Raw genomic sequence first — 26,440 nt, 5'->3', positions numbered from 1 at the left:
CTGACATAAAGTAGACGTGCGTGGGCGTTTACAGAAGAGCTTCTACAGAGTCTGAAGGAAAATCTGCCGTCAAACCGAGTTCAAAGACAAAGAGAAACATTAAATATGTCGACAAATCTGCAATTAAAGACTAACAATTCTACGTTTGTGTTTTGTTCAACAAATAACTAACAGCAGCTGAAACCAGGACGTCTCCTTTTTACGTTTTTATTTCTAACTGTGTTCACTAACTAAGATGTAACGTGTAAAGAAATTAACTCATGACTTAGACTTGAATGGGATTCAGTTCATGGATGTCATGACTTTTACAAATCTAAAAACAAAACTTGGTAACTTGATCTGGACTTAAACTTCTTTAATTGCACTTGAAATTTGACTTTAATTGGGACTAGACTTGGGACTTGCTAGTCTTATCTGAGACTAGATTTATGGCTTGAATTCAGACTTGTCTTGAGAGTTGTTAGTCTTATCTTGGGGCTTGAAATTGGACTAGACTTGGGACTTGCTCGTCTTATCTTGGGGCTCGAAATTGGACTAGACTTGGGACTTGCTAGTCTTATCTTGTGGCTTGAAATGGGAGTAGACTTGGGATTTGCCAGTCTTATCTTGGGGCTTGAAATTGGACTAGACTTGGGATTTGCTAGTCTTATCTTGGGGCTCGAAATTGGACTAGACTTGGGATTTGCTAGTCTTATCTTGGGGCTTGAAATGGGAGTAGACTTGGGACTTGCTAGTCTTATCTTGGGGCTTGAAATTGGACTAGACTTGGGATTTGCTAGTCTTATCTTGAGGCTTGAAATGGGAGTAGACTTGGGACTTGCTAGTCTTACCTTGGGGCTTGAAATGGGACTAGACTTGGGACTTGCTAGTCTTACCTTGGGGCTTGAATAGGAATCGGACTAGTGTTTCTAATCTTAGCTTGAAGCTTGATGTTGGGTTTGAGTTGGAACTTGACTGAGGACTTGTTAGTCTTGTAACAGGTCTTAAATTGAGCTTTGACTTGTGATTGGACTTGAACTTAAAACATGTTGGACTTGACTCAGGTCTGGATTTGGCCCTGGACTTGGGACTTGTTAGACTTGACATAGGTCTTGATTTGGAACTGGACTAAGATCATGTTAGTCTTGATTCAGGTCTGACACGCTAACATGCTAACAGCTTAGCGTGCTAACAGGCTAACAACATGGCTAACATTAGCTTCACTGTGTGTGTTTTGTTAGGAAAAGACTTCCTGACTGAAGGAGGGAGGCTCAACGCTGTCAGTAAGTTTCACCGTCATTTTTCCTTCTTGTTTTTTAAAGTTTTTCTCTGATGATGGATGAAATAAGCAGATAAAATGATATAAATGTGTTTGTTAGGTCTGGAGCTGAGCACCAGTGAGGGCCAGCTGTGCATCAGTGTTGAAGCTAACGCTGTCCGACTGCCTCCGACTACAGTAGGAGAACAGAACACTGACCTGATAAATGAAAGCAGCTAATTAGAACCTATAAAGGCTCATTTAGAGCGGTCATTAAACCTATTTACAGTCTAGCAATAAAACTAGTTCTGGGTGATGGTTTACTGGGTGAGGAAACATGAACAGAAAGTCGTAAACAGTGATACCAGTGACGGTGTTGTGGTCCCAGCTGGAGGACTTCCACCTCCCCCGCTGGTCCTGAGGAGGTTCTGCAGCGATCCAGACTCCGTCCTCGACCCCACTTCCACCGGAGGAGCCCTGTGGTGTCACGTCCTGCCCAGGTAGGACGCCGCCACCTGCTGGACGCAACACGAACAACACCAGAGAAGACAAACCTCAGAACTTGAATTTTTAACCTTCTGAACCCAAGAACCCACGGCCACGTTTGAATGGAGGCTTTTACAGCAAAACAATCACATAAATTACAGCATTTATCAGCCAGAAACTGTAAAAAAAAAAAAACAAATGTCACCTTAGAATGTGGTGTGGTGTGTGAGCCATTCTGGAGAATTCTGACTTATTGGTCAGATTTTGAGTTATTATGGAGAATTTTTGACTCATTTTAACCACATTTTTAGTCATATTGGAGAATTTTAGTCATTTTGACCAAATTTTGAGTAATTTTGGGAATTTTCTAAACTTATGCTCACCACATTTTATGAAGTTCTGGAGAATTTTTGACTTATTTTGAACACATTTTCATTCATTTAAGATTTTTTTTGACATTTGTTCACATTTTAAGTGATACTGAATTTTTTTGACTTTTTTTTTTTTTTTTACCAACTTTTGAATCACTTTGGACAATTTCTTTAAACTTATTCTCCCTACATTTTATGTCTAGTTGGATATTTTTTTTAAACTTATTTTTACCAAATTTTGAGTCACTTTGGACAATTTTTTAAAACTTATTCTCACCACATTTTAAGTCCATTTGGAGAATTTTTGACTCATTTTGACCACATTTTGAGTTACTGTGTGCAGAATATTGTCAGTTAGGACAATTTTTTATTTTTATTTTTGAATCTTTTTGGACAATCTTGGGTTGTTTTGGATATTTTAATTAGTTTTGCTGCATTTAAAGCTGCTAAAACAGTCCCATCATTCTACAGAGGTTTGCTGTCATTTTGAAAAGATGTTCCTGGTTGTATTCTGATGGCTGACAGGAGTTTTGTTTTAAAATATCTGCAGTAGGTAGACACTGATTTTTATTTATTTATAACTGTGTCATCCTGCACTACCGGCCTCTTTTATTTCTGCTCCTGGTTCTTGTGTTTCCATGAAGCTGCAGGACTTTAGATTGCAGAGAAAAATGAACCGACGTGGGTAAAACCGTGTCAGGAAGCCGCTCAGGGTTCAGCGGATAGTTCGGCGTTATTCCGACTGTGAGCAGCAGGTGGAGCTGCAGGCCTGCTTGATTTGTCTGCTGTTTGTGTGTTTTCAGCATGAAGAAAGGTCAGATCATCAGCATCAGCCGCCAGCTGCCCAGAGACGGACCGTTCAGAAGCTACAGGGAGCTGCAGAACCACTGGAACCTCCTGGTATTCATCCGTTCATCACTAAGGCTAGAGCAGGTTGGCATGGCAACGGGAGGCTGGACTCAGACTGGATCTGAGGAGTGAGGACAGAAGATGGAAAACGTGATTTAAAGTCTGGGAACTGACACCGGACTGTTTATTTATCCTGTAACCTGATTAAAGTCAGAGTTTACTCATCTAAAGCCTCATCTATATGACATTAAAATTAATTATTTACTGTTTTAAATGGATTATATCCTAAATGAAAGATTTTTTAACTGTAATTTTTTGAAAAACTTCCTGTTATATTACAGATTCCCTCTGTTCTAAGTGACAGATTATAAAAATATATTTTTAAAAATCATTTTTTTAAACAAATCATGATTAATACTTTTACATTTGACAATAAAAAAGAATAAAACTAAACTGAATTTTACATATTTACATTGGGTAGCACGGTAAAATTGCACATTTTTGCTGTATTTAAATCAGGGAAAAATCTTTATTGTACACAAAATAATTCAAATTAAATGTTTTTTATTTTGTTAAAGATAATGTGTATTAAAATCACTGAAAAATAAATAAATTACATGTTGGCTGGAAAAAAGAAAAAAAAGGCCATTAAATAAATAATATGTAAATAAAGTTCACATCAGAAATCAGTGTTTTTAAAAATAATATTTTTTTCTTCTTCAATGTGAGACCATAAAATTACAGTTTTTAGTAATTAGTGACTGACAGCTGGTGTTTTCAACATGTTTTTATAACTTGACAAAATTTTGAGTCATTTTGAAGAATCTTTGACTTATTTTGACAGTTTTGTGTCTTTTTTTAAACTTATTTTGACCAAATTTTGAATCAATTTGAAGAATTTTTGACGTATTTTGACTAAATTTTCAGTCATTTTGTAGAATTTTTTGACTTATTTTGACTAAAGTTTAAATCATTTTGTAGAATTTTTTGACTTATTTTGACTAAACTTTGAGTCATTTTGCACAGGATGTTGTCAGTTTGGACAATTTTTATTTATTTTTATTTTCACCCGATTTTAAGTCATTATTTGTCAAATTTTAGATTGTTTTGGACATTTTAACCAGTTTTACTGCATTTAACTCTGCTAAAATGTCATAATTTTAGAATTTTGCTGTTATTTCTACAGCTTAAAAACGATGTTCCTGGTTCTGTTCTGACGGCCGGCTGATAAAGTTTTATTTTATTTTTCCAGTACGGTTACAGACTGCCGGAGCAGGAGGCGGTTTACTGCAGCGTCTACTTCAGACCGGTGGGACAGAAACTCTTCACGTATCCTCAACTTACTGACTGGATCAGTCATGGCTCTTAATGTCACTTTAACCCTCTGAAGCCCCTGCAGCTGCTGCTTTTATTTCCCTTTACCTCCATCCTGACCAGATACCCTCTGAGCTGCATCCGCCTGCAGCCGGTGCAGCGCTGCCCTGGCCTCGACCTGCAGGGGGCGCTGGCCTCCTTCCAGACCGACATCAGAACTCGACTGCTCACCGTTTGTGGCTTCCCTGCAAGACTGAGCAGCAAACCCAGTTTCCACTCAGTCGGCCTGAAGACGGCCGCATCCCTGCAGGTAAACACCCAGAAGGAGGCAGAATTATCTGGGTTTTCTTTAGAGATATCTGGGTTTTCTTTAGAGATATCTGGGTTTTCTTTAGAGATATCTGGGTTTTCTTTAGACATATCTGGGTTTTCTTCAGAATTATCTGGGTTTTCTTCAGAATTATCTGGGTTTTCTTTAGAGATATCTGGGTTTTCTTTAGACATATCTGGGTTTTCTTTAGACATATCTGGGTTTTCTTCAGAATTATCTGGGTTTTCTTCAGAATTATCTGGGTTTTCTTCAGAATTATCTGGGTTTTCTTTAGAGATATCTGGGTTTTCTTTAGACATATCTGGGTTTTCTTTAGACATATCTGGGTTTTCTTCAGAATTATCTGGGTTTTCTTTAGACATATCTGGGTTTTCTTTAGACATATCTGGGTTTTCTTCAGAATTATCTGGTTTTCTTTAGACATATCTGGGTTTTCTTTAGAGATATCTGGGTTTTCTTTAGAGATATCTGGGTTTTCTTTAGACATATCTGGGTTTTCTTTAGACATATCTGGGTTTTCTTTAGACATATCTGGGTTTTCTTCAGAATTATCTGGTTTTCTTCAGAATTATCTGGGTTTTCTTCAGAATTATCTGGGTTTTCTTTAGAGATATCTGGGTTTTCTTTAGACATATCTGGGTTTTCTTTAGACATATCTGGGTTTTCTTCAGAATTATCTGGGTTTTCTTCAGAATTATCTGGGTTTTCTTTAGACATATCTGGGTTTTCTTTAGACATATCTGGGTTTTCTTCAGAATTATCTGGTTTTCTTTAGAGATATCTGGGTTTTCTTTAGACATATCTGGGTTTTCTTCAGAATTATCTGGGTTTTCTTCAGAGATATCTGGGTTTTCTTCAGAATTATCTGGGTTTTCTTCAGAGATATCTGGGTTTTCTTTAGACATATCTGGGTTTTCTTCAGAATTATCTGGTTTTCTTTAGAATTATCTGGTTTTCTTCAGAATTATCTGGGTTTTCTTCAGAATTATCTGGGTTTTCTTCAGAATTATCTGGTTTTCTTCAGAATTATCTGGGTTTTCTTCAGAGATATCTGGGTTTTCTTCAGAATTATCTGGTTTTCTTTAGACATATCTGGGTTTTCTTCAGAATTATCTGGGTTTTCTTTAGACATATCTGGGTTTTCTTTAGACATATCTGGGTTTTCTTCAGAATTATCTGGTTTCTTTAGAGATATCTGGGTTTTCTTTAGACATATCTGGGTTTTCTTTAGACATATCTGGGTTTTCTTCAGAATTATCTGGGTTTTCTTCAGACATATCTGGGTTTTCTTTAGACATATCTGGGTTTTCTTCAGAATTATCTGGTTTTCTTTAGACATATCTGGGTTTTCTTCAGAATTATCTGGGTTTTCTTCAGAAGTATCTGGGTTTTCTTCAGAGATATCTGGGTTTTCTTCAGAATTATCTGGGTTTTCTTCAGAGATATCTGGGTTTTCTTTAGACATATCTGGGTTTTCTTCAGAATTATCTGGTTTTCTTTAGAATTATCTGGTTTTCTTCAGAATTATCTGGTTTTCTTTAGACATATCTGGGTTTTCTTCAGAATTATCTGGGTTTTCTTCAGAGATATCTGGGTTTTCTTCAGAATTATCTGGGTTTTCTTCAGAGATATCTGGGTTTTCTTCAGAATTATCTGGTTTTCTTTAGACATATCTGGGTTTTCTTTAGACATATCTGGGTTTTCTTCAGAATTATCTGGGTTTTCTTCAGAGATATCTGGGTTTTCTTCAGAATTATCTGGTTTTCTTTAGACATATCTGGGTTTTCTTCAGAATTATCTGGGTTTTCTTCAGAGATATCTGGGTTTTCTTCAGAATTATCTGGGTTTTCTTCAGAGATATCTGGGTTTTCTTCAGAATTATCTGGGTTTTCTTCAGAGATATCTGGGTTTTCTTTAGACATATCTGGGTTTTCTTCAGAATTATCTGGTTTTCTTTAGAATTATCTGGTTTTCTTCAGAATTATCTGGTTTTCTTTAGACATATCTGGGTTTTCTTCAGAATTATCTGGGTTTTCTTCAGAATTATCTGGTTTTCTTCAGAATTATCTGGGTTTTCTTCAGAGATATCTGGGTTTTCTTCAGAATTATCTGGTTTTCTTCAGAATTATCTGGTTTTCTTTAGACATATCTGGGTTTTCTTCAGAATTATCTGGGTTTTCTTTAGAGATATCTGGTTTTCTTCAGAATTATCTGGGTTTTCTTCAGAGATATCTGGGTTTTCTTCAGAATTATCTGGTTTTCTTCAGAATTATCTGGGTTTTCTTCAGAATTATCTGGTTTTCTTCAGAATTATCTGGTTTTCTTTAGACATATCTGGGTTTTCTTCAGAATTATCTGGGTTTTCTTTAGAGATATCTGGTTTTCTTCAGAATTATCTGGGTTTTCTTCAGAGATATCTGGGTTTTCTTCAGAATTATCTGGGTTTTCTTCAGAATTATCTGGGTTTTCTTCAGAGATATCTGGGTTTTCTTCAGAATTATCTGGGTTTTCTTCAGAGATATCTGGGTTTTCTTTAGACATATCTGGGTTTTCTTCAGAATTATCTGGTTTTCTTTAGAATTATCTGGTTTTCTTCAGAATTATCTGGTTTTCTTTAGACATATCTGGGTTTTCTTCAGAATTATCTGGGTTTTCTTCAGAATTATCTGGTTTTCTTCAGAATTATCTGGGTTTTCTTCAGAGATATCTGGGTTTTCTTCAGAATTATCTGGTTTTCTTCAGAATTATCTGGTTTTCTTTAGACATATCTGGGTTTTCTTCAGAATTATCTGGGTTTTCTTTAGAGATATCTGGTTTTCTTCAGAATTATCTGGGTTTTCTTCAGAGATATCTGGGTTTTCTTCAGAATTATCTGGTTTTCTTTAGACATATCTGGGTTTTCTTCAGAATTATCTGGGTTTTCTTCAGAATTATCTGGTTTTCTTTAGACATATCTGGGTTTTCTTCAGAATTATCTGGGTTTTCTTCAGAATTATCTGGTTTTCTTTAGACATATCTGGGTTTTCTTCAGAATTATCTGGTTTTCTTTAGAATTATCTGGGTTTTCTTCAGAATTATCTGGTTTTCTTCAGAATTATCTGGGTTTTCTTCAGAATTATCTGGGTTTTCTTCAGACATATCTGGGTTTTCTTCAGAATTATCTGGGTTTTCTTCAGACATATCTGGGTTTTCTTCAGACATATCTGGGTTTTCTTCAGAATTATCTGGGTTTTCTTCAGACATATCTGGGTTTTCTTCAGAATTATCTGGTTTTCTTCAGAATTATCTGGGTTTTCTTCAGACATATCTGGGTTTTCTTCAGAATTATCTGGTTTTCTTCAGAATTATCTGGTTTTCTTCAGAATTATCTGGGTTTTCTTCAGAATTATCTGGGTTTTCTTTAGATATATCTGGGTTTTCTTCAGAATTATCTGGTTTTCTTTAGAATTATCTGGGTTTTCTTCAGAATTATCTGGGTTTTCTTTAGAGATATCTGGTTTTCTTCAGAGATATTTTTCTTGTGTAAACAAACCACAACTTCATCCAGACTCTTTAAGAAAACAACAAAAACACCATTTAGATTCTTTACTTCATTCAAGCACAAATAAAAACAGTGATTCTTTCTCTGATTTTGTTCTGATTTAACTTATATATTAATGTCGGACCAAAGGCACCTTCTGACCTTATCGGAACTTCTGATATTTTGACCACATTTTGATTCATTTTGGAGAATTTTTTACCTAATTTGGCAAATTTTTGAATAATTTTGGAGATTTTTTAGCTTGCTTTGACCACAATTTGAGTCACGTTGGACGACTTTTGATTTATTTGGACAAAATTTTGAGTCATCTTTGAGATTTTTGGACTTTTTTGACCACATTTTCATTAATTTTGGAGAATTTTTGACTGATTTTGACCAAATTTTGAGTCATTTTGAAGAATTTGTGACTTACTTTGAATGATTTTTGATTCGTTTTTAACGGCTGTTGTTTTATTTTGAATCACTTTGATTCTTTTGAACGATTTTTGATTAATTTTGAACTATTCTTGCTTTATTTTGACCATTATTTTTTGTCATTTTGAAGGATTTTTGTCAGTAATACTCAGTGAGACTACATTTCTGTGCCTCTGATGTGCTGAACTCGTTTGACTACAGCTCTGCTTCTTTGTCTGTTTTCTCACTCTCTCGCTGTTTTATGCAGAATATTTTATAAAAGACATTTCCCACGTTGTAAAATCCTCAGCAGCGGTTTTATGAGCGAAGCCGAGGGATGAATTTTCCTGGTACAGATGTTGGTGTGCGTCCAGAGGTTATTTCTGATTAAAAAGAAAAGTGTTGGGGATGCACGTCTTCATCCTGGCAGCCAATGAAAAGCTCTGCCTCTCTTCATAAAGACGATAGCCAGCGTTACTCATCTTCAGGGCAGCAGGTTGACAGTCGTTCATCATCGCGTGAAGAAGCCTTTCTGCAGATAAAATGCACTTTATGAAGAACAGATGACTTTTTTCTCATTTCCACGTGGTTTTTCTCCCACGAGATCAGAGTGAAACATCTCTGTTAGCATTTAATAGTTTTAATAATCGTGTTCATTCACTTCCAGTTCCCTGAGCAGCTCCAAACCCTCGGCGAAGTCTAAGCTGAAACCAGCCAATGAAGCGCAACGAAGCAGCTGGAATTAAAGCTATTTCTCATGTCGAGGGGAAAGAGGTGTTTCTTATTCACCCGGTGCAGCCGAAGAGTATTTTATCAGCCTGGAGAAACCCTCGGCGATAAAACACCCGCCGAGATCGATTCAGTTCTCACAGAATAAAACTAAAATATTTATGGTGCTCAGTAGAAGAAGAGAAAAGCTGTAAAAGTCTCTGTAGACTGAGCTGAGTGGGAGAAGCTGAAGTCTGTCAAACGTTGTGAGAGCCAGCTAGAATACAGTTCTTGTGTCTATTTTGGAGAACTTCTGATTTATTTTCACCACATTTTGCAGACTGAAATCTGTCCAGTACGACTCCACAGCTAGAACCAACGATGAAAGCTGTGCAAAATGACTCAAACATAGTCTAAAATGACTTAAAAAAGGACTAAAGAATTGTCAAGAATGACTTAAATATTGTCGCATATGATCCATAATGAGATGAACTCTGTCCACAGTTGTTCAAAATGACTGAAAATCATCCAAAATGGGATAAAAACCTGTTCAGAATGACTCAAAAATGGTCCAAAATGACTCAAAAATGGTCCAAAATGAATGAAAAATGGCCCAAAACGACTCAAAAGTGGTCCAAAATTACTCAAAAGTGGTCCAAAATGAATGAAAAATGGCCCAAAATGACTCAAAAGTGGTCCAAAGTGAATGAAAAATGGTCCAAAATGACTCAAAATGGTCCAAAATGACTCAAAAGTGGTCCAAAATGAATGAAAAATGGCCCAAAACGACTCAAAAGTGGTCCAAAATGACTCAAAAGTGGTCCAAAATGAATGAAAAATGGCCCAAAATGACTCAAAAGTGGTCCAAAGTGAATGAAAAATGGCCCAAAATGACTCAAAAGTGGTCCAAAATGACTCAAAAGTGGTCCAAAATGAATGAAAAATGGCCCAAAATGACTCAAAAGTGGTCCAAAGTGAATGAAAAATGGCCCAAAATGACTCAAAAGTGGTCCAAAATGACTCAAAAGTGGCACAAAATGACTCAAAAGTGGTCCAAAACGACTCAAAAGTGGTCCAAAATTACTCAAAAGTGGTCCAAAATGAATGAAAAATGGCCCAAAACGACTCAAAAGTGGTCCAAAATTACTCAAAAGTGGTCCAAAATGAATGAAAAATGGCCCAAAATGACTCAAAAGTGGTCCAAAATGAATGAAAAATGGCCCAAAATGACTCAAAAGTGGTCCAAAGCGACTCAAAATGGTCCAGAATGACTCAAAAATTATTATTAAACCTATTATTAATAATCCTATTCAAAACTGAAAAATGCAACAAAAAAATCCAGCTGTGAATCTTGTCCAAAATGACCCAAAAATCTTTCAAAATGACACGAAACCTGTGCAAAATTATTCAAATATGGTCCAAACTTATATAAACCTACTCAAAGTGTTTCATAAATCATCCAGAATGACTTACACTTTATCCAAAATGGCTTAAAAATGTCTGGAACACTTGAAATACTGTCCAAAATGTGGTGAAACCTGCTCAGAATGACTCAGAAAATGTCCAAAATACACAAAGCCTGTCCAAAATGACTTAATGACTCAAAAGTTGTCCAAAATGAGAAAGAATCTGTCCACAATTCCTCAAAAATGGTCCAAAATGACTCAAAAGTTGTCCAAAATGACTCAAAAGTGGTCCAAAGTGAATGAAAAATGGCCCAAAATGACTCAAAAGTGGTCCAAAATGACTCAAAAGTGGTCCAAAATGAATGAAAAATGGCACAAAATGACTCAAAAGTGGTCCAAAATGAATGAAAAATTGCCCAAAATGACTCAAAAGTGGTCCAAAGTGACTCAAAAGTGGCCCAAAATGACTCAAAAGTGGTCCAAAGTGACTCAAAAGTGGTCCAAAGTGAATGAAAAATGGCCCAAAATGACTCAAAAGTGGTCCAAAGTGAATGAAAAATGGTCCAAAATGACTCAAAATGGTCCAAAATGACTCAAAAGTGGTCCAAAATGAATGAAAAATGGCCCAAAACGACTCAAAAGTGGTCCAAAATGACTCAAAAGTGGTCCAAAATGAATGAAAAATGGCCCAAAATGACTCAAAAGTGGTCCAAAGTGAATGAAAAATGGCCCAAAATGACTCAAAAGTGGTCCAAAATGACTCAAAAGTGGTCCAAAATGAATGAAAAATGGCCCAAAATGACTCAAAAGTGGTCCAAAGTGAATGAAAAATGGCCCAAAATGACTCAAAAGTGGTCCAAAGTGAATGAAAAATGGCACAAAATGACTCAAAAGTGGTCCAAAACGACTCAAAAGTGGTCCAAAATTACTCAAAAGTGGTCCAAAATGAATGAAAAATGGCCCAAAACGACTCAAAAGTGGTCCAAAATTACTCAAAAGTGGTCCAAAATGAATGAAAAATGGCCCAAAATGACTCAAAAGTGGTCCAAAATGAATGAAAAATGGCCCAAAATGACTCAAAAGTGGTCCAAAGCGACTCAAAATGGTCCAGAATGACTCAAAAATTATTATTAAACCTATTATTAATAATCCTATTCAAAACTGAAAAATGCAACAAAAAAATCCAGCTGTGAATCTTGTCCAAAATGACCCAAAAATCTTTCAAAATGACACGAAACCTGTGCAAAATTATTCAAATATGGTCCAAACTTATATAAACCTACTCAAAGTGTTTCATAAATCATCCAGAATGACTTACACTTTATCCAAAATGGCTTAAAAATGTCTGGAACACTTGAAATACTGTCCAAAATGTGGTGAAACCTGCTCAGAATGACTCAGAAAATGTCCAAAATACACAAAGCCTGTCCAAAATGACTTAATGACTCAAAAGTTGTCCAAAATGAGAAAGAATCTGTCCACAATTCCTCAAAAATGGTCCAAAATGACTCAAAAGTTGTCCAAAATGACTCAAAAGTGGTCCAAAGTGAATGAAAAATGGCCCAAAATGACTCAAAAGTGGTCCAAAATGACTCAAAAGTGGTCCAAAATGAATGAAAAATGGCACAAAATGACTCAAAAGTGGTCCAAAATGAATGAAAAATTGCCCAAAATGACTCAAAAGTGGTCCAAAGTGACTCAAAAGTGGCCCAAAATGACTCAAAAGTGGTCCAAAGTGACTCAAAAGTGGTCCAAAGTGAATGAAAAATGGCCCAAAATGACTCAAAAGTGGTCCAAACTGACTCAAAAGTGGCCCAAAATGACTCAAAAGTGGTCCAAAGTGACTCAAAAGTGGTCCAAAGTGAATGAAAAATGGCCCAAAATGACTCAAAAGTGGTCCAAAATGAATGAAAAATTGCCCAAAATGACTGAAAAGTGGTCCAAACTGACTCAAAAATGGCCCAAAATGACTCAAAAGTGGTCCAAAGTGACTCAAAAGTGGTCCAAAGTGACTCAAAAGTGGTCCAAAGTGAATGAAAAATGGCCCAAAATAACTCAAAAGTGGTCCAAAATGAATGAAAAATTGCCCAAAATGACTGAAAAGTGGTCCAAACTGACTCAAAAATGGCCCAAAATGACTCAAAAGTGGTCCAAAGTGACTCAAAAGTGGTCCAAAGTGACTCAAAAGTGGTCCAAAATGTCACAAAATGTGCAAAATTGTTCAAATATTGTACCAAACACATACAAAAACATAAACCTTTTCAAAATAACTCAAAAAGTGTAAAAAAAAATGTTGTGAAGCCTGCTCGAAAGACTCAAAAATGTCCCAGATGACACAAAACCGGTGCAAAATTATTCAAATATTGTCCAAAATGACACGAAACCTGTTCAGAGTGTTCTAAAAATCATCCAGAATTACTTCAATAATGTCTAAAATGATGCAAAAATTGTCCAGAATGCGGTGAAACTTGTTCAAAATAACTCAGAAATCATCCAGAATAACTGAGACGTGGTCAGTGATGCTGTCAGGGAGTTTTCTTTTATCTGCTGCTGTTCTCCACCTGTCCACCAGGTGTCCTCAGTCTCCTCCTACTTCCTGTCAGCTCACCTGTTTCTGGTTCTCTGATCAGATCACCACCTGGTTCCTGTTCAGCCTCAGAGCTTCTGTTCTCATTTCAGCTTTAATTCTGCTGCGTTTGCTGTGAGTTTAATCAGAATTATTTAAAAGAACGTCAAAGATTCAGGAGTTCTGGTGGACAAATAGTTTGTTTTACGTCAGTGTTTAGTGGATTCCTTGAAAGTTTTACTTCATTAAATCTGGTTTTTATGGCTGCGCTGTTGGATGAAATGGAAAGAATCCTGAAGTAAGAGTTTAAATTCTGCTTCCTTTAGTGTCTGAGAAGAACAAATTAGTATTTCCTATATACTGAGTATCCTTTCTGACAAAAAAAATATTTTAGATCAAACATTTAAAAACAACAAATGACCATTTAAGGAACACGGATACATTTTTAATCCTTAATAAACAATTTTTCTTTCAAATAACGGCTATTAACTGTAAAATAAATAAATACTGTAAAAAGCTTGAGTGTATATTTTTCAGTGATTTTTGCTTTTTTGATAAATTTACTAGATATTAACTAGAATTTAACAAAATTGGGAAACGTAAAAATATTATTCACCCAATTTTCAAAAAATAAAAAAGCTCTGGTTTTGCTGATTTTATTGTTGTAAAAATGTGCAACTTTACTGTAAAAGAGTTATTTACAAAAGTACAGATTTCATCAGTTTTAACGGTAGATTTTTTTTTCTGTCCTTTTTTCTGTGTTTTAATGGTTGATTTTTCTCTTTTCTTTGCTTTTTTCTATGTTTTAATGGTTGATTTTTCTTTTTTAAAAAACTTTTCTGTATTTTAATGGTTGATTTTTTTTCCTTTTTTAAAAAAACTTTATTCTGTGTTTGAATGGTTGATTTTTCTTTTTTCTTTTTTAAACTTTTTTTCTGTGTTTTAATGGTTGATTTTTCTTTTTTTCTTTCCTTTTTTAAAAAAACTTTTTTCTGTGTTTTAATGGTTGATTTTTCTTTTTTTCTTTCCTTTTAAAAAAACTTTTTTCTGTGTTTTAATGGTTGATTTTTCTTTTTTTCTTTCCTTTTTAAAAAAAACTTTTTTCTGTGTTTTAATTGTTGATTTTTCTTTTTGCTTTCCTTTTTTAAAAAAAACTTTATTCTGTGTTTTAATGGTTGATTTTTCTTTTTTCTTTCCTTTTTTAAACTTTTTTCTGTGTTTTAATGGTTGATTTTTCTTTTTTTCTTTCCTTTTTAAAAAAAACTTTTTTCTGTGTTTTAATTGTTGATTTTTCTTTTTTTCTTTCCTTTTTTAAAAAAACTTTTTTCTGTGTTTTAATGGTTGATTTTTCTTTTTTTCTTTCCTTTTTAAAAAAAACTTTTTTCTGTGTTTTAATGGTTTATTTTTCTTTTTTTCTTTCCTTTTTTAAAAAACTTTTTTCTGTGTTTTAATGGTTGATTTTTCTTTTTGCTTTCCTTTTTTAAACCTTTTTTTCTGTGTTTTAATGGTTGATTCTCTTAAACAGGGAAAACCTGTACAATATTCCAAATATTTTAGCTAAAATTGTTTTATTTTTTATTGTTCTTAATTTTCTGGCCTCCTCAGGTGTTGGACGCTGAGCAGATCAACCCCTCCACCTCCACCTCCACCAGGCCGGTCCTCTCCCAGCTCCCTGCTCCTCCTCCTGCCCAGCCCCAGAGGCCCTCCTTTGGGTCTCAGCCGCCGTCCTGGACCCCCGTCTCCCAGCAGGGTGGAGCTGTGTGTCATGGAAGTGGATTTCAGAGCAGAGCGACGCAGACTTTCCTGCCGCTCTTCCAGCCGGCTTCATCCCTCACCTCCTCCTCCTCCTCGGTTCTCCCTCCTCCTCCTCCTCCTCCAGTAAACCCTCCTCCCAAACTGGTTCCCATCTTCAGGAACAAAACTCCGTCTCGTCACGTCAGCGTCGCCCTGCTGAGGCTCCAGGAGCAGAGGGAGCAGCTGAGCAGAGCAGCACCGAGGGTGACGCTACCGGCCGTCGGTAAGAAGACTCCCACTGCTCCTCCTCTTCCTCCTCCGTCCATCCCGACTCGTCCTCCACCAACCGTTCCAAACTTCAACCGTCAGCCCAAAGTCAAACGCATCTCCAGCCTCAGTCCTGCTTCCAGGCCCAAACCGAGCCTCGTCGTTCTGAAGCCGGAGGTCCGGATCAAACCCGAGTCCAGCTCCAGAAACGCCCAGCAGGTTGCCAGGGAAACGCAGGAAAAAGCAACAGAACAACAACCAGCAACTCAACCTGTGACATCAGCTGACGTCTCCAACGAGAGCACGTCCAGCAGCAGCAAAAGGGTGAGTCCGGTCGGTAAATTAAGGACCAAAACTACCACAAAGCAGGTGAAACTGCAACAAAAACTCAAATTTGGCGCAAAAACCATACAAAATAACCACAAAACCGGAAAGAATCACCCCTTAAAGAGCCAAAACTACCAGGAAAGGTTCAAATGTGCAGGAAAAACACCCAAAATCACCACAAAAAGTAACAAATCACCACAAAATGGACCAAAGCGACCACAAAACGTGAAATTGCAACAAAAACTCAAATTTGGCGCAAAAACCATACAAAATAACCACAAAACCGGAAAGAATCACCCCTTAAAGAGCCAAAACTACCTTGAAAGGTTCAAATATGCAGGAAAAACACCCAAAATCACCACAAAATGGACCAAAACGACCCCAAAACACGTGAAACTGCAACAAAAACTGAAATTTGGCACAAAAAACATCCAAAATAACCAGAAATAGACACAAAATCACCACGAAAAGAGGCAAAACTACCCTGAAAGGTTAAAAAAATGCCAGGAAAAACACTGAGAACAGGTGAAATTATAACAAAAACTCAAATTCGGCAAAAAAAAAAATTTGCAAAAAGAGCCAAAATTACCCTGAAACAGCAACTTAACCTGTGACATTTTGCTAACATCTCCAATGACAACACATCCAGCAGCAGCAAAAAGGTGAGTCCAGTCGGTAAATTAAAATTCATTACAACTTTAAAGGAGTTCTCTTTAGGTTTCTGGCCTCTACTAACTTTTAGTGGTTCAATTTATTTGTTTATCTTCATGAGTGGAACTCCAAGCAGCAGCAGCCTCTTTGCTCCTGTCACGTTTTTCTTCACGGTTTTATTCATTTTTTCACTGCAACATAAAGTCCTGCAGCTCTGTGGAAGCAGAACAACCATGAAGAACTGCTCAGAAATGTCTTCTGTTAGCTGGACACAGCAGAGTTTCTTCAATGATTTATTTTACAAGTATTAAAAAAAAACATAATTAACATGTCCAGCATTTTTCTGAGGTTCCCCAGATGTTACCAACACTGGAAAATAAAATACAAACTAATGTATGTTTATATTTTTCTACCTTTACAATCCTTTTCATAGTCGTCTGCTCATCATCTGTACACTGGAAAAAATGCTCCTCTAAAAACAAGAAAAAAAAAACTTATTTCAAGGAACTTTACCTTGAAATAAGTGTAAAAAAATCTGCCAATAGAACAAGTGAAAAATGGCTTCATAACATTTCTTGAAATAAGATATTTAGAATATTGAGATCTTAAAATTAGACTTATTTTCAGCTCTATTTTACCAGGATTGTCAAGCCTCCTGTTGTCCTCATTTATGGCACCAAAAAAATATTTTGCCCTGTCTGACAAAAATCCAAAAATTCAGCAAAAAATTCCCCAAATATATAAAAATTTGCAAAATCTTCAGGAGGAAAATTCCTTAAAAGTTTCCCTTTTATTTAAAAAAAATCCCCAAATTTGGCAAGAAATTTTTTTTAATAAATACAGAAATAGAATTGCAAATATTTTTATTTAAAGAATAAATAAAAATCTTCAAAAAAAATCCTAACAATGTCTAAAGTGATTACACATCTATCAGTGAAACTTTAATATTTTCTTTAAGAACATTCGTGAAAAAAATCAACCAAAATCCAGCGAAATTCGCTGGATTTTGGTTGATTTTTTTCACGAATGTTCTTAAAGAAACTTCTTTTTTTTTAACGTTTCTTTTTTCCATCAAAAAATGTTCAAAAATTTCCCAAAAAATGTTGAACATGTAAAAGGGTTCACTGTGAAAATATATTTTTTCCCCACATTTTCAAACTTTAAAACGGGTCAATTTGACTCGCAGGACGACACACGGGTTAAACAAGATAACTTGAAAATTGTTTGACTTGACGAGATATTTAAGATGCGTTGCCTTAATACAAGTCCGTCCATCTTGCTAGAATGTCACTTAAGTGAATTTATCTAAAGTCAAGTGGGATGAGACATTTTGACTAAAAATAAGACAAATAGACTTGGTAAGATTTTGAGTTTTTGCAGTGTAGAAAGATGTTTCTCCATGCTGGATGGATCTCCAACAACTAGAAGATGTTTCTCCATGCTGGATGTATCTCCAACAACTAGAAGATGTTTCACCATGCTGGATGTATCTCCAACAACTAGAAGATGTTTCTCCATGCTGGATGTATCTCCAACAACTAGAAGATGTTTCACCATGCTGGATGTATCTCCAACAACTAGAAGATGTTTCACCATGCTGGATGTATCTCCAACAACTAGAAGATGTTTCTCCATGCTGGATGGATCTCCAACAACTAGAAGATGTTTCTCCATGCTGGATGGATCTCCATCTACTGAAGATGTTTCACCATGCTGAATGGATCTCCATCTACTAGATGTTTCACCATGCTGGATGTATCTCCAACAACTAGAAGATGTTTCTCCATGCTGGATGGATCTCCATCTACTAGATGTTTCACCATGCTGGATGTATCTACAACAACAAGAAGATGTTTCACCATGCTGGATGGATCTCCATCTACTAGATGTTTCACCATGCTGGATGTATCTCCAACAACAAGAAGATGTTTCACCATGCTGAATGGATCTCCATCTACTAGATGTTTCACCATGCTGGATGTATCTCCAACAACTAGAAGATGTTTCTCCATGCTGGATGGATCTCCAACAACTAGAAGATGTTTCACCATGCTGGATGGATCTCCATCTACTAGATGTTTCACCATGCTGGATGTATCTCCAACAACAAGAAGATGTTTCACCATGCTGAATGGATCTCCATCTACTAGATGTTTCACCATGCTGGATGTATCTCCAACAACTAGAAGATGTTTCTCCATGCTGGATGGATCTCCAACAACTAGAAGATGTTCCACCATGCTGAATGGATCTCCATCTACTAGAAGATGTTCCACCATGCTGAATGGATCTCCATCTACTAGAAGATGTTTCTCCATGCTGGATGGATCTCCAACAACTAGAAGATGTTTCTCCATGCTGGATGGATCTCCATCTACTAGAAGATGTTTCTCCATGCTGAATGTATCTCCAACAACTAGAAGATGTTTCACCATGCTGAATGGATCTCCATCTACTAGATGTTTCACCATGCTGGATGTATCTCCAACAACTAGAAGATGTTTCACCATGCTGGATGGATCTCCATCTACTAGATGTTTCACCATGCTGGATGTATCTCCAACAACTAGAAGATGTTTCTCCATGCTGGATGGATCTCCAACAACTAGAAGATGTTCCACCATGCTGGATGTATCTCCAACAACTAGAAGATGTTCCACCATGCTGAATGGATCTCCAACAACTAGAAGATGTTCCACCATGCTGAATGGATCTCCAACAACTAGAAGATGTTCCACCATGCTGAATGGATCTCCATCTACTAGAAGATGTTTCACCATGCTGGATGGATCTCCAACACCTGGCTGCTCTGTTCACTGTTTCTGAGCCATGCTGCGTTTATTTATTGGTCCAGTAGCTGTGATTTTCTCCACATGAACATTTTGAGCATGCTTTGAGCCCTTTTGGACAAACCAGACCGTTATGTACCATCAGCAGCGACCTTCAGGTTTCCATCCTTGCTCTGCTCTGCTCACTTACTCTGGTGTGTTTCTGTGTCATTTTTAAGAGGGTCACTTTTGACGTCAAACCCAAGAAATCCAGATCTGCAGCACGAGACGTGGACGTGGAGAAAATGGCTCGAAGCAACCAGGTGAGGAGACCACCTGCACTTCTTTCTACTTCATCTGCCGTTGTCTCTTTATTTAATGAAGCAGAGTTCTGCCTTCAAACTGTGAATATTTGCAGAGTTCCAGGTCATTCAAGTCCATATAGGTGGGTCCAGGTTTATCGCTTTTTAGTGGACTTCTTGGATGGATGGTGTCAGTTTTTCATGTTTTTCCTCCTAAAATGTCATGTGTGTATCTGCTGTCCTGATGAGGCTCAGAAATGATGGAAGAAGTCCATAAAAGTGATAATTCTGGACCTTTGAGGGTCTGTAAGTCTCAAAATACTCACGGTATGAAGATAAAACTCTGCTGTATTAAATAAACTGAAGTTATTTTACATAAAGATGAGGCTGATTTTCAGTGGAAATCTCAGTGAAGTTAAGTTTCACCAAGTCGTCTCATGGTGCAGTGATGCTCTGCTCCCAGTGCTCCTGCACCGTTCCTCTGTGGACTTTAAGGACCTGTAAGTCTGAAAATACTCACAGCATGAAGGTGAAACTTGGGAAAAGTGAACTAAAGGTACTGCAGATGAAGAATCAGGTGGTTGTGAGGAGGTCAGGTGGGATTTTTAACAGATTTGGTTGGTTTTAAATCTTGTTAAAGAGTGAAAATTCTTCGTCCACGTGTTGTTTGGATGAAACCTGCAGCGTTCAGGAGGTGAAGCAGCCAAAGCTTTGTTCCAGAACAATGGATTTCCAGCGTTTCCACTCGATGTCCGAGCGTCCGCCTCATAAATGTCCTTGTGGAGGGCCGAGCGCGTTAGCGTGATGCATTGGAGAGCGTTAGCGTGATGAACAGCGTACACAGCATTGTCGGTTCCCTGCAAACATCCATCTGGAGGAGGGCGAGGACTGTTAAAGTGATGGATGGTGAGGAGGAGGCGGGAGCCCACGAGGAGCTGAGCAGATTAATAACAACATTCATCAGTTTTACAGCTCCACTGTGTCCCGGCGCATCGCTGGACACTTTGTTCTGCAGCTCTTCTGTCTTATTTTGTGCTCCATGCAGCAACATTTCCTAGATAAATATCAGCGTTTACACTTTGTTTTAATAAACAGGACAGATGTCAGGATGTTAAGTGAAGCTGACAGAGACTGAAATGAAAAGGAGGCGAGTATTTATGTTGTTAGGGGATATATAGTGTTTTTCTCTGGTAGATTTAGGGCCTTTTTGTTTTAACTTCACACTAAAGATCTTTACAAAATGATCTACTGTTAATCAATAACTTGATAAGTCTGAATCAGAATTGCTTGTTGCTCCCTTTCAAAGTCAGAAATATGAACAGCAAAAACTATATAAACGTAAGTAGAAAATATGAACTAAAATATAAATAAAAGTAGAAAATTAGGCCTTAAAGCTAGAAACAAACGCAGAAACAGTATCAGCATAAATGTAAAATGTGCTTCTCCTAAGAAAACAATGTAATGTAGCATAGCATAACAAAACAGGACATAACATAGCATAACATACCATAGCATAAATGATATAGCATAGCATAACATGACATAGCATAGCAGAACAACGTAGCATAACATAGCTTAACATAACACAATGTAGCATAGCATAATATAGCATAGCCTAAGAACATAGCATAACATAAAATAGCGTATCATAACAAAGCAAAGTAAAACGTAGCATAGCATTACCTAACAGCGAAACGCAGCATAACATAACATAGCACAACACAATAGTATGGCATGTCATAACATAGTGTATCATAGCATAACATAATGGAAATGTTAGCTACATTAGCCGCAAAATGGTGCTAACAGTAAGAATTTTGCTGTCGTTGTAGAGACACTCCCCTCAATAATACCCATAATCCACTGGGAGTGCATGAAGACTCGTGTTCATTCCTGCAACCGTAAACCAACCTGGAGGATTGAGAGGAAGCTGCTCGTTCTGATTGGTTGACCTGGAAAGTTTAGTTTCTAAAATCAGGAGGAGAAAATAATCCTGACAGTCCAGTCTTTCAGTTTTTCTCCTCTGCTGTAACATGTTATTGTTCCTGATGCTGCTGCTGTCTGCATCAATCTGCTGTTTGCTTTCTCCTGTCGGTGGAGATGTGTGATTTGTTGTTGTTGTGTGGGCCGGTGATGGAGGTGTGATGATGGCCGGCTGGGAGGTTTGCATTCTCCTCCCACGGACTGATTTATCACCTGTCGTGTCCAACATCTCAGATGACGCTGGAGAATAATGTGTCTCATTCCAGCATGTTTAACCGACTGGCTGTAAATATTAGCATGTTAGCTTCTGCACATTGACATTAATTTAACTCATCAGGAACAAATTAAAAAAATGTTGTTGCATGATTTTGATCATAGCGCAGTGTTAGCATTAAAAAATCCTAACTTAGCATTAGAAAATCCTAGCCTAATGTTAGCATTAGAAAATCCTACTTTAGTGTTAGCATTACAAAATCCTAGTTTGACATTAGCATTTGAACATCCTAGTTTAGTGTTAGCATTAGAGAATCCTAGCCTAATGTTAGCATTACAAAATCCTAGTTTGATGTTAACATTTGAACATCCTAGTTTAGTGTTAGCATTAGAGAATCCTAGCCTAATGTTAGCATTACAAATCCTAGTTTGACATTAGCATTTGAACATCCTAGTTTAGTGTTAGCGTTAGAGAATCCTAGCCTAATGTTAGCATTACAAAATCCTAGGCTGTGTCCCAAATCGCATACTAACGTACTACATACTACATACTCAATGAGTATATACTGTATACTACGTACTATAAATATGATTAGAATGCCGACCGTTCACACTGTAGTATACTACTCCGTTTCCCATAATGCATTTCAAACCTCCGACGACAAAACCAGAAGTACGGCTATCAAATATCTCGGCTGAATGCCGGCTTCAGGTCGATTTTACGCTAACAAACAGTAGCATAATTAATGTGGCAATTTCAAGCCGGCACTCCTCATGCAGTTATTAGTCAGATTATGCGAATCGTTTCAGTTGTAGCTGCAGGCTACTGGAGGTAGCTGCTACTTGTTCTGTATGCAAAACGAGCTGCTGCAACTAGCTGCTAGCATTCAGTAGCACGTTGTGAGGCGTCTGACAAATTTAAAACGTTGGTCAGAAAACACCTATTTCTCAAATCTGTGGGGTGATTAGGATGACTACTTAACCACATAAAATAAAATAAAAATCGCCGCGGTCCGGCCACATATCCCGCGGAGGCTTGCATTTTGGTGGATAGCTCACAAAGCATTATGGGGCGGTTGAGTATTACTAGTGTGGTCACCGCGCATACTTAAAAATTTTCCGGATATAGTATACATCCGGGTATTTCTCGCGTACTCAATCTATTCATACTATCCAGTATTAACGCACTACATACTTATTTTGACGTCACATTTAGTATGAGTAGTACGTTAGTATGCGATTTCGGACACAGCCCTAGTTTGATGTTAGCATTTGAACATCCTAGTTTAGTGTTAGCATGAGAATCCTAGTCTAATGTTAGCATTACAAATCCTAGTTTAGCCTTAGCATCAGGCAGCTTCTTTTGTAAAAACTTGATGCTACAGAGTAGATAATTACACTGTTGGGTTTTAGCCTTCATATTTGAATTATTCAGGTGAATCTATATAATAATACTATACTTCTGCGTGTCTGCCGTTGTCATCTTTCTCTGATTTTCTGACTTTCTTCTCCTCCTGTCGTCCTCCAGCTGTCTAGGCTGAACTCTGCCACTCTGATGCTCTGGCTGAAGGAGAGACGAGTTTCTGTCGGAGCCAAATACAAGAAGGAGGATCTGATGCTGAAGGTTATGAGCTGCCTGGCTGAGGCCTAACTCACACTAAAACACACACTAAGCACACACTAAAGCACACTCTAATCTGTCGTTTCATCTCCTCTAACTGAGAAGTTTCTCCAGAGTTAATTCTGGCGTCAGATAAAGTCCAGCAGAGACTCAGAGAAACCACAAAGTGAAATCTGAGTCGATGGAAGTTTTTCTTTTCCTTTTGTTTCGTTCCGGTTCACTGATGTTGCCTCAGTTCCATTTTTCTGGGTTGTGAAGTTTCATATTAGTTTGTTCAAAGTGTGATTTCTCCTCTTTAACGTCTGCTGATGTTTCTACGGCAGCAGGTTCAAGGTTCTGCTGTAAAAATGAGTTTTATTCCCCTGAAGCTTTAAATTATTCCATGTTGAACCGTCGGTAAAATATGTGCTGTTCAAAAAATGTGAATGATTGTTGTTCAGGAATGTGCAGTTCTGTTTGTTTACTGTAAAGATAATTTAAAAAAACAACTGATTGATTAAAAGCTGAAATGTGCTGCCAGATGGTTTAATAAGTCTTCAGTGGTTTGTTTGTATGTCTTAGGTCTGCAGGGCCAACCAGAGGTGATTGATCGCCTCAGAGGATGAACCTGAACGATCTGGTTTATCCTCATTTTATTCACAGGAATCAGACTAAACTGCTACATGAACCAGGTGGTGATGAATTCATGGGAAAATGGGAAATATAGGTATTGTATTAAAACCTGAAAAATGATTTTAGTAAAATTTTGCTTTAGTGTACAATCAGTGATGCTACTCGCTTGCCTATTGATGTTAAAACTAGCCTATCGACACTAGTGGCTAGCCTTTTGATGCTAGTGGTTAGCCTCTTGATGATAGCCTATTGATGCTCGTGGCTAGCCTATTGATGCTTGTGGCTAGCCTATTGATGCTAGTGGCTAGACTCTTGATGCTAGTGGCTAGCCTCTTGATACTAGTAACGAGCCTCTTGATGCTAGTGGCTAGCCTAGGGATGCTGATAGCTAATGTATTGATACTAGTAACTAGCATATTGCCTATTGACGCTAGTGACTAGTTTAGGGATGCTACTGGCTAACCTATTTATGCTAGAGGCTAGCCTGTTGATGCTAGTAACTAGCCTGGTGATGTCTGTGGCTAGCCTATTGTTCATAGTGATTAACATTGGGATGTCAGAGGCTAACCGAGAGATCCTAGTGATTAGCAGCCAAGGGATGCTAATGACTAGCCTAATGTTGCTTGGGACCAGCCAAGGGATGCCAATGATTAGCCTATTGATAGCAGTGACTAGCCTCATAATGCTAGTGACTAGTCTATATATCTAAGTGATTTACCCAGCAGTGCTAGTGACTAGCCTAATGATTCTGGTGTCTAGCCTATTGATGCTAGTGGCTAACCTAGTGTTCATAGTGGTTAACTGTGGGATATCAGAGGCTAACCTAGAGATCCTAGTGACTAGCCCACAGATTCCAGTGATTTACCTAGGAACGCTAGTGACCAACCTAAGGATTGTAGTGTCTACCCTAAGGATGCCAATGATTAGCCTTGGGATGCTAAATATTATGCTATCGTTGCCTGCCACTAGCCTAGGACTAGTAATGACTATCCAAAGGATGGTGGTGATTAGCCAAGACATGCTAGTGATTAGCCCATAGATGCTAGTCAGAAGCCAAGGAAGGATAGCAACTAACCAGGGATGCTAGTTGCTAGCTAAGACATGCTAGTTAATAAGGATCCTACTGACTAACCAGTAGATGCTAGTGACTATTCCTGAGCTGCTAAAGATTAGCAGCCTCTTCAGTCTGTGTATTTACTGTAATCATGCTAATATCGACACAGATGATTCACTGATGGAAAATGATCGTTTTAAGTATTTAAAAACAACTGAACGTAGTTTCAGTAAATGTTTTTTTTGCTGTCCAGTTATTCAGGAGACGTGATGAAGGCAGGCTCTGCTCAGTGTTGACGTGATGTGTTTGTGTAAACTCTACAAATCCATCTCTTCCTGGGAACAAGAGTAAAACAAATCAGTTTTTAAAACACACAGAGCTGAGATGATGGCTGATCCTGCCGTGTCTGGTGATTCTGAGGGGAAATATTTGTTCAGAGTAAACATCTCAGTTCTCCACTTAATGAGACAGTCATGTAATCTGCTCTGTTTAGCTGGAATAATAAAACGCACCAACATTAGTTGTTGGACCACTGGAGGGAGATTTGTGGCTGTTTGTTTTTCTTTGAAAGGAGGTTTTTCAAAATAAATCTTCATCTGTGAGTCGTCACATCAGTCAGACTGTAAGACGTGTTTCTGGAAACGCGGGACGTGTTTTAATCAGAATGATAAACCTCTCTGTGCTGTTGTTGAGACATTTTATAAAATATTCCTCCATTTGTCGACTGATGAGTTCCAGTTTGGTTCTCACATCAGTCAGAGTTCTTGGCTGCGTTCATCAGATTTTCATGTTTTATTTAGAGAATGTTTTTTTTTTTGCTGCCAATGTCAACAATCACGATAGTAATTTAATTACAGGATAAGTTGTTGCTGTTTTCAGCTTCAATCTGAGCTAATGTCGCCTTGTGTTGTCTGATGTTAGCGTTTCCATCTCACAGGGGTTTCCACATCTTCTAAATCACTGACATCCCAACAGTCTCCATTCTGGTAATGCTCATGGATGGTAGATGTTAGCCTAGGGATGCTAGCAACTAGCCCATAGATTTTAGTGACTAAGCTGGGGATTCAAGTGACTAAACTAGGAATGCTAGTCACTAGCCACAGAATGCTAGCAACGGACCAGGGGATGCTAGTGACTAGCCTATGAAGGCCAGTGACTACCCATTATGTTAGTGGTTAGCCTATATATTCCAGAGACTATCCTATAGATGCAAGCACCTAACCAAGGATGCTGGTGAGAAGCTCATAGATGTTCGTGAATATTCCACAGATGTTAATTACTAAACTAGGGATGCTAGTCATGAGTGAAGGAATACCAGCAATGACCAAGGTATGCTAAAAAACTAGCCCATAGATGCTAAAGTCTAACCTAGGGATACTAGTGATTATCTTAGGAAAGCTATCAACTAGCCTTGGGATGCTAGTGGCTTGCCTATAGATGCTAGTCACTAGCCTAAGGATACTAGCAACTAACCAAGGGATGCTACTGACTTGCCTCAAGATGCTTGTGACTAGCCCATAGATGCTAATCTGCAGGCAAGGGATGATAGCAACTAACCAAAGGGAGTCTAGTTGCTAGCCTGGAGATGCTAGTAATGACACCTAGGAATACTAGTGAGGAAGAAAAAAGTGCTAGTGACTAAACTAGGGAGGATAATCACTAGCTAATGAATGCTAATAACTAACCAGGAATGTTAGCGACTAGTC

General features: G+C 37.6%; 1 protein-coding gene across 1 annotated transcript in view; it reads left to right on the top strand.

Moving 5' to 3' along the window:
- The window catches only part of LOC110959727 (uncharacterized protein C18orf63), a 30,028-nt gene extending 6,447 nt beyond the window's left edge, over positions 1-23,581 (top strand). Inside the window, 10 exon segments of the mRNA XM_051940728.1 lie at positions 1,221-1,262; positions 1,359-1,435; positions 1,626-1,641; positions 1,644-1,737; positions 2,898-2,994; positions 4,196-4,272; positions 4,381-4,567; positions 14,808-15,527; positions 19,189-19,272; positions 22,976-23,581. Of these exon segments, the coding sequence (XP_051796688.1) occupies positions 1,221-1,262; positions 1,359-1,435; positions 1,626-1,641; positions 1,644-1,737; positions 2,898-2,994; positions 4,196-4,272; positions 4,381-4,567; positions 14,808-15,527; positions 19,189-19,272; positions 22,976-23,098 (1,517 nt within the window). The 3' untranslated portion in view covers positions 23,099-23,581.
- The last annotated feature ends 2,859 nt before the right edge of the window (positions 23,582-26,440 follow it).

The sequence above is a fragment of the Acanthochromis polyacanthus genome, chromosome 20 (genome assembly GCF_021347895.1).
Source record: "Acanthochromis polyacanthus isolate Apoly-LR-REF ecotype Palm Island chromosome 20, KAUST_Apoly_ChrSc, whole genome shotgun sequence".
NCBI lineage: Eukaryota > Metazoa > Chordata > Actinopteri > Pomacentridae > Acanthochromis > Acanthochromis polyacanthus.
Note: the sequence above shows the minus strand (reverse complement) of the source record. Positions and strands in the feature narration are given on the sequence as shown.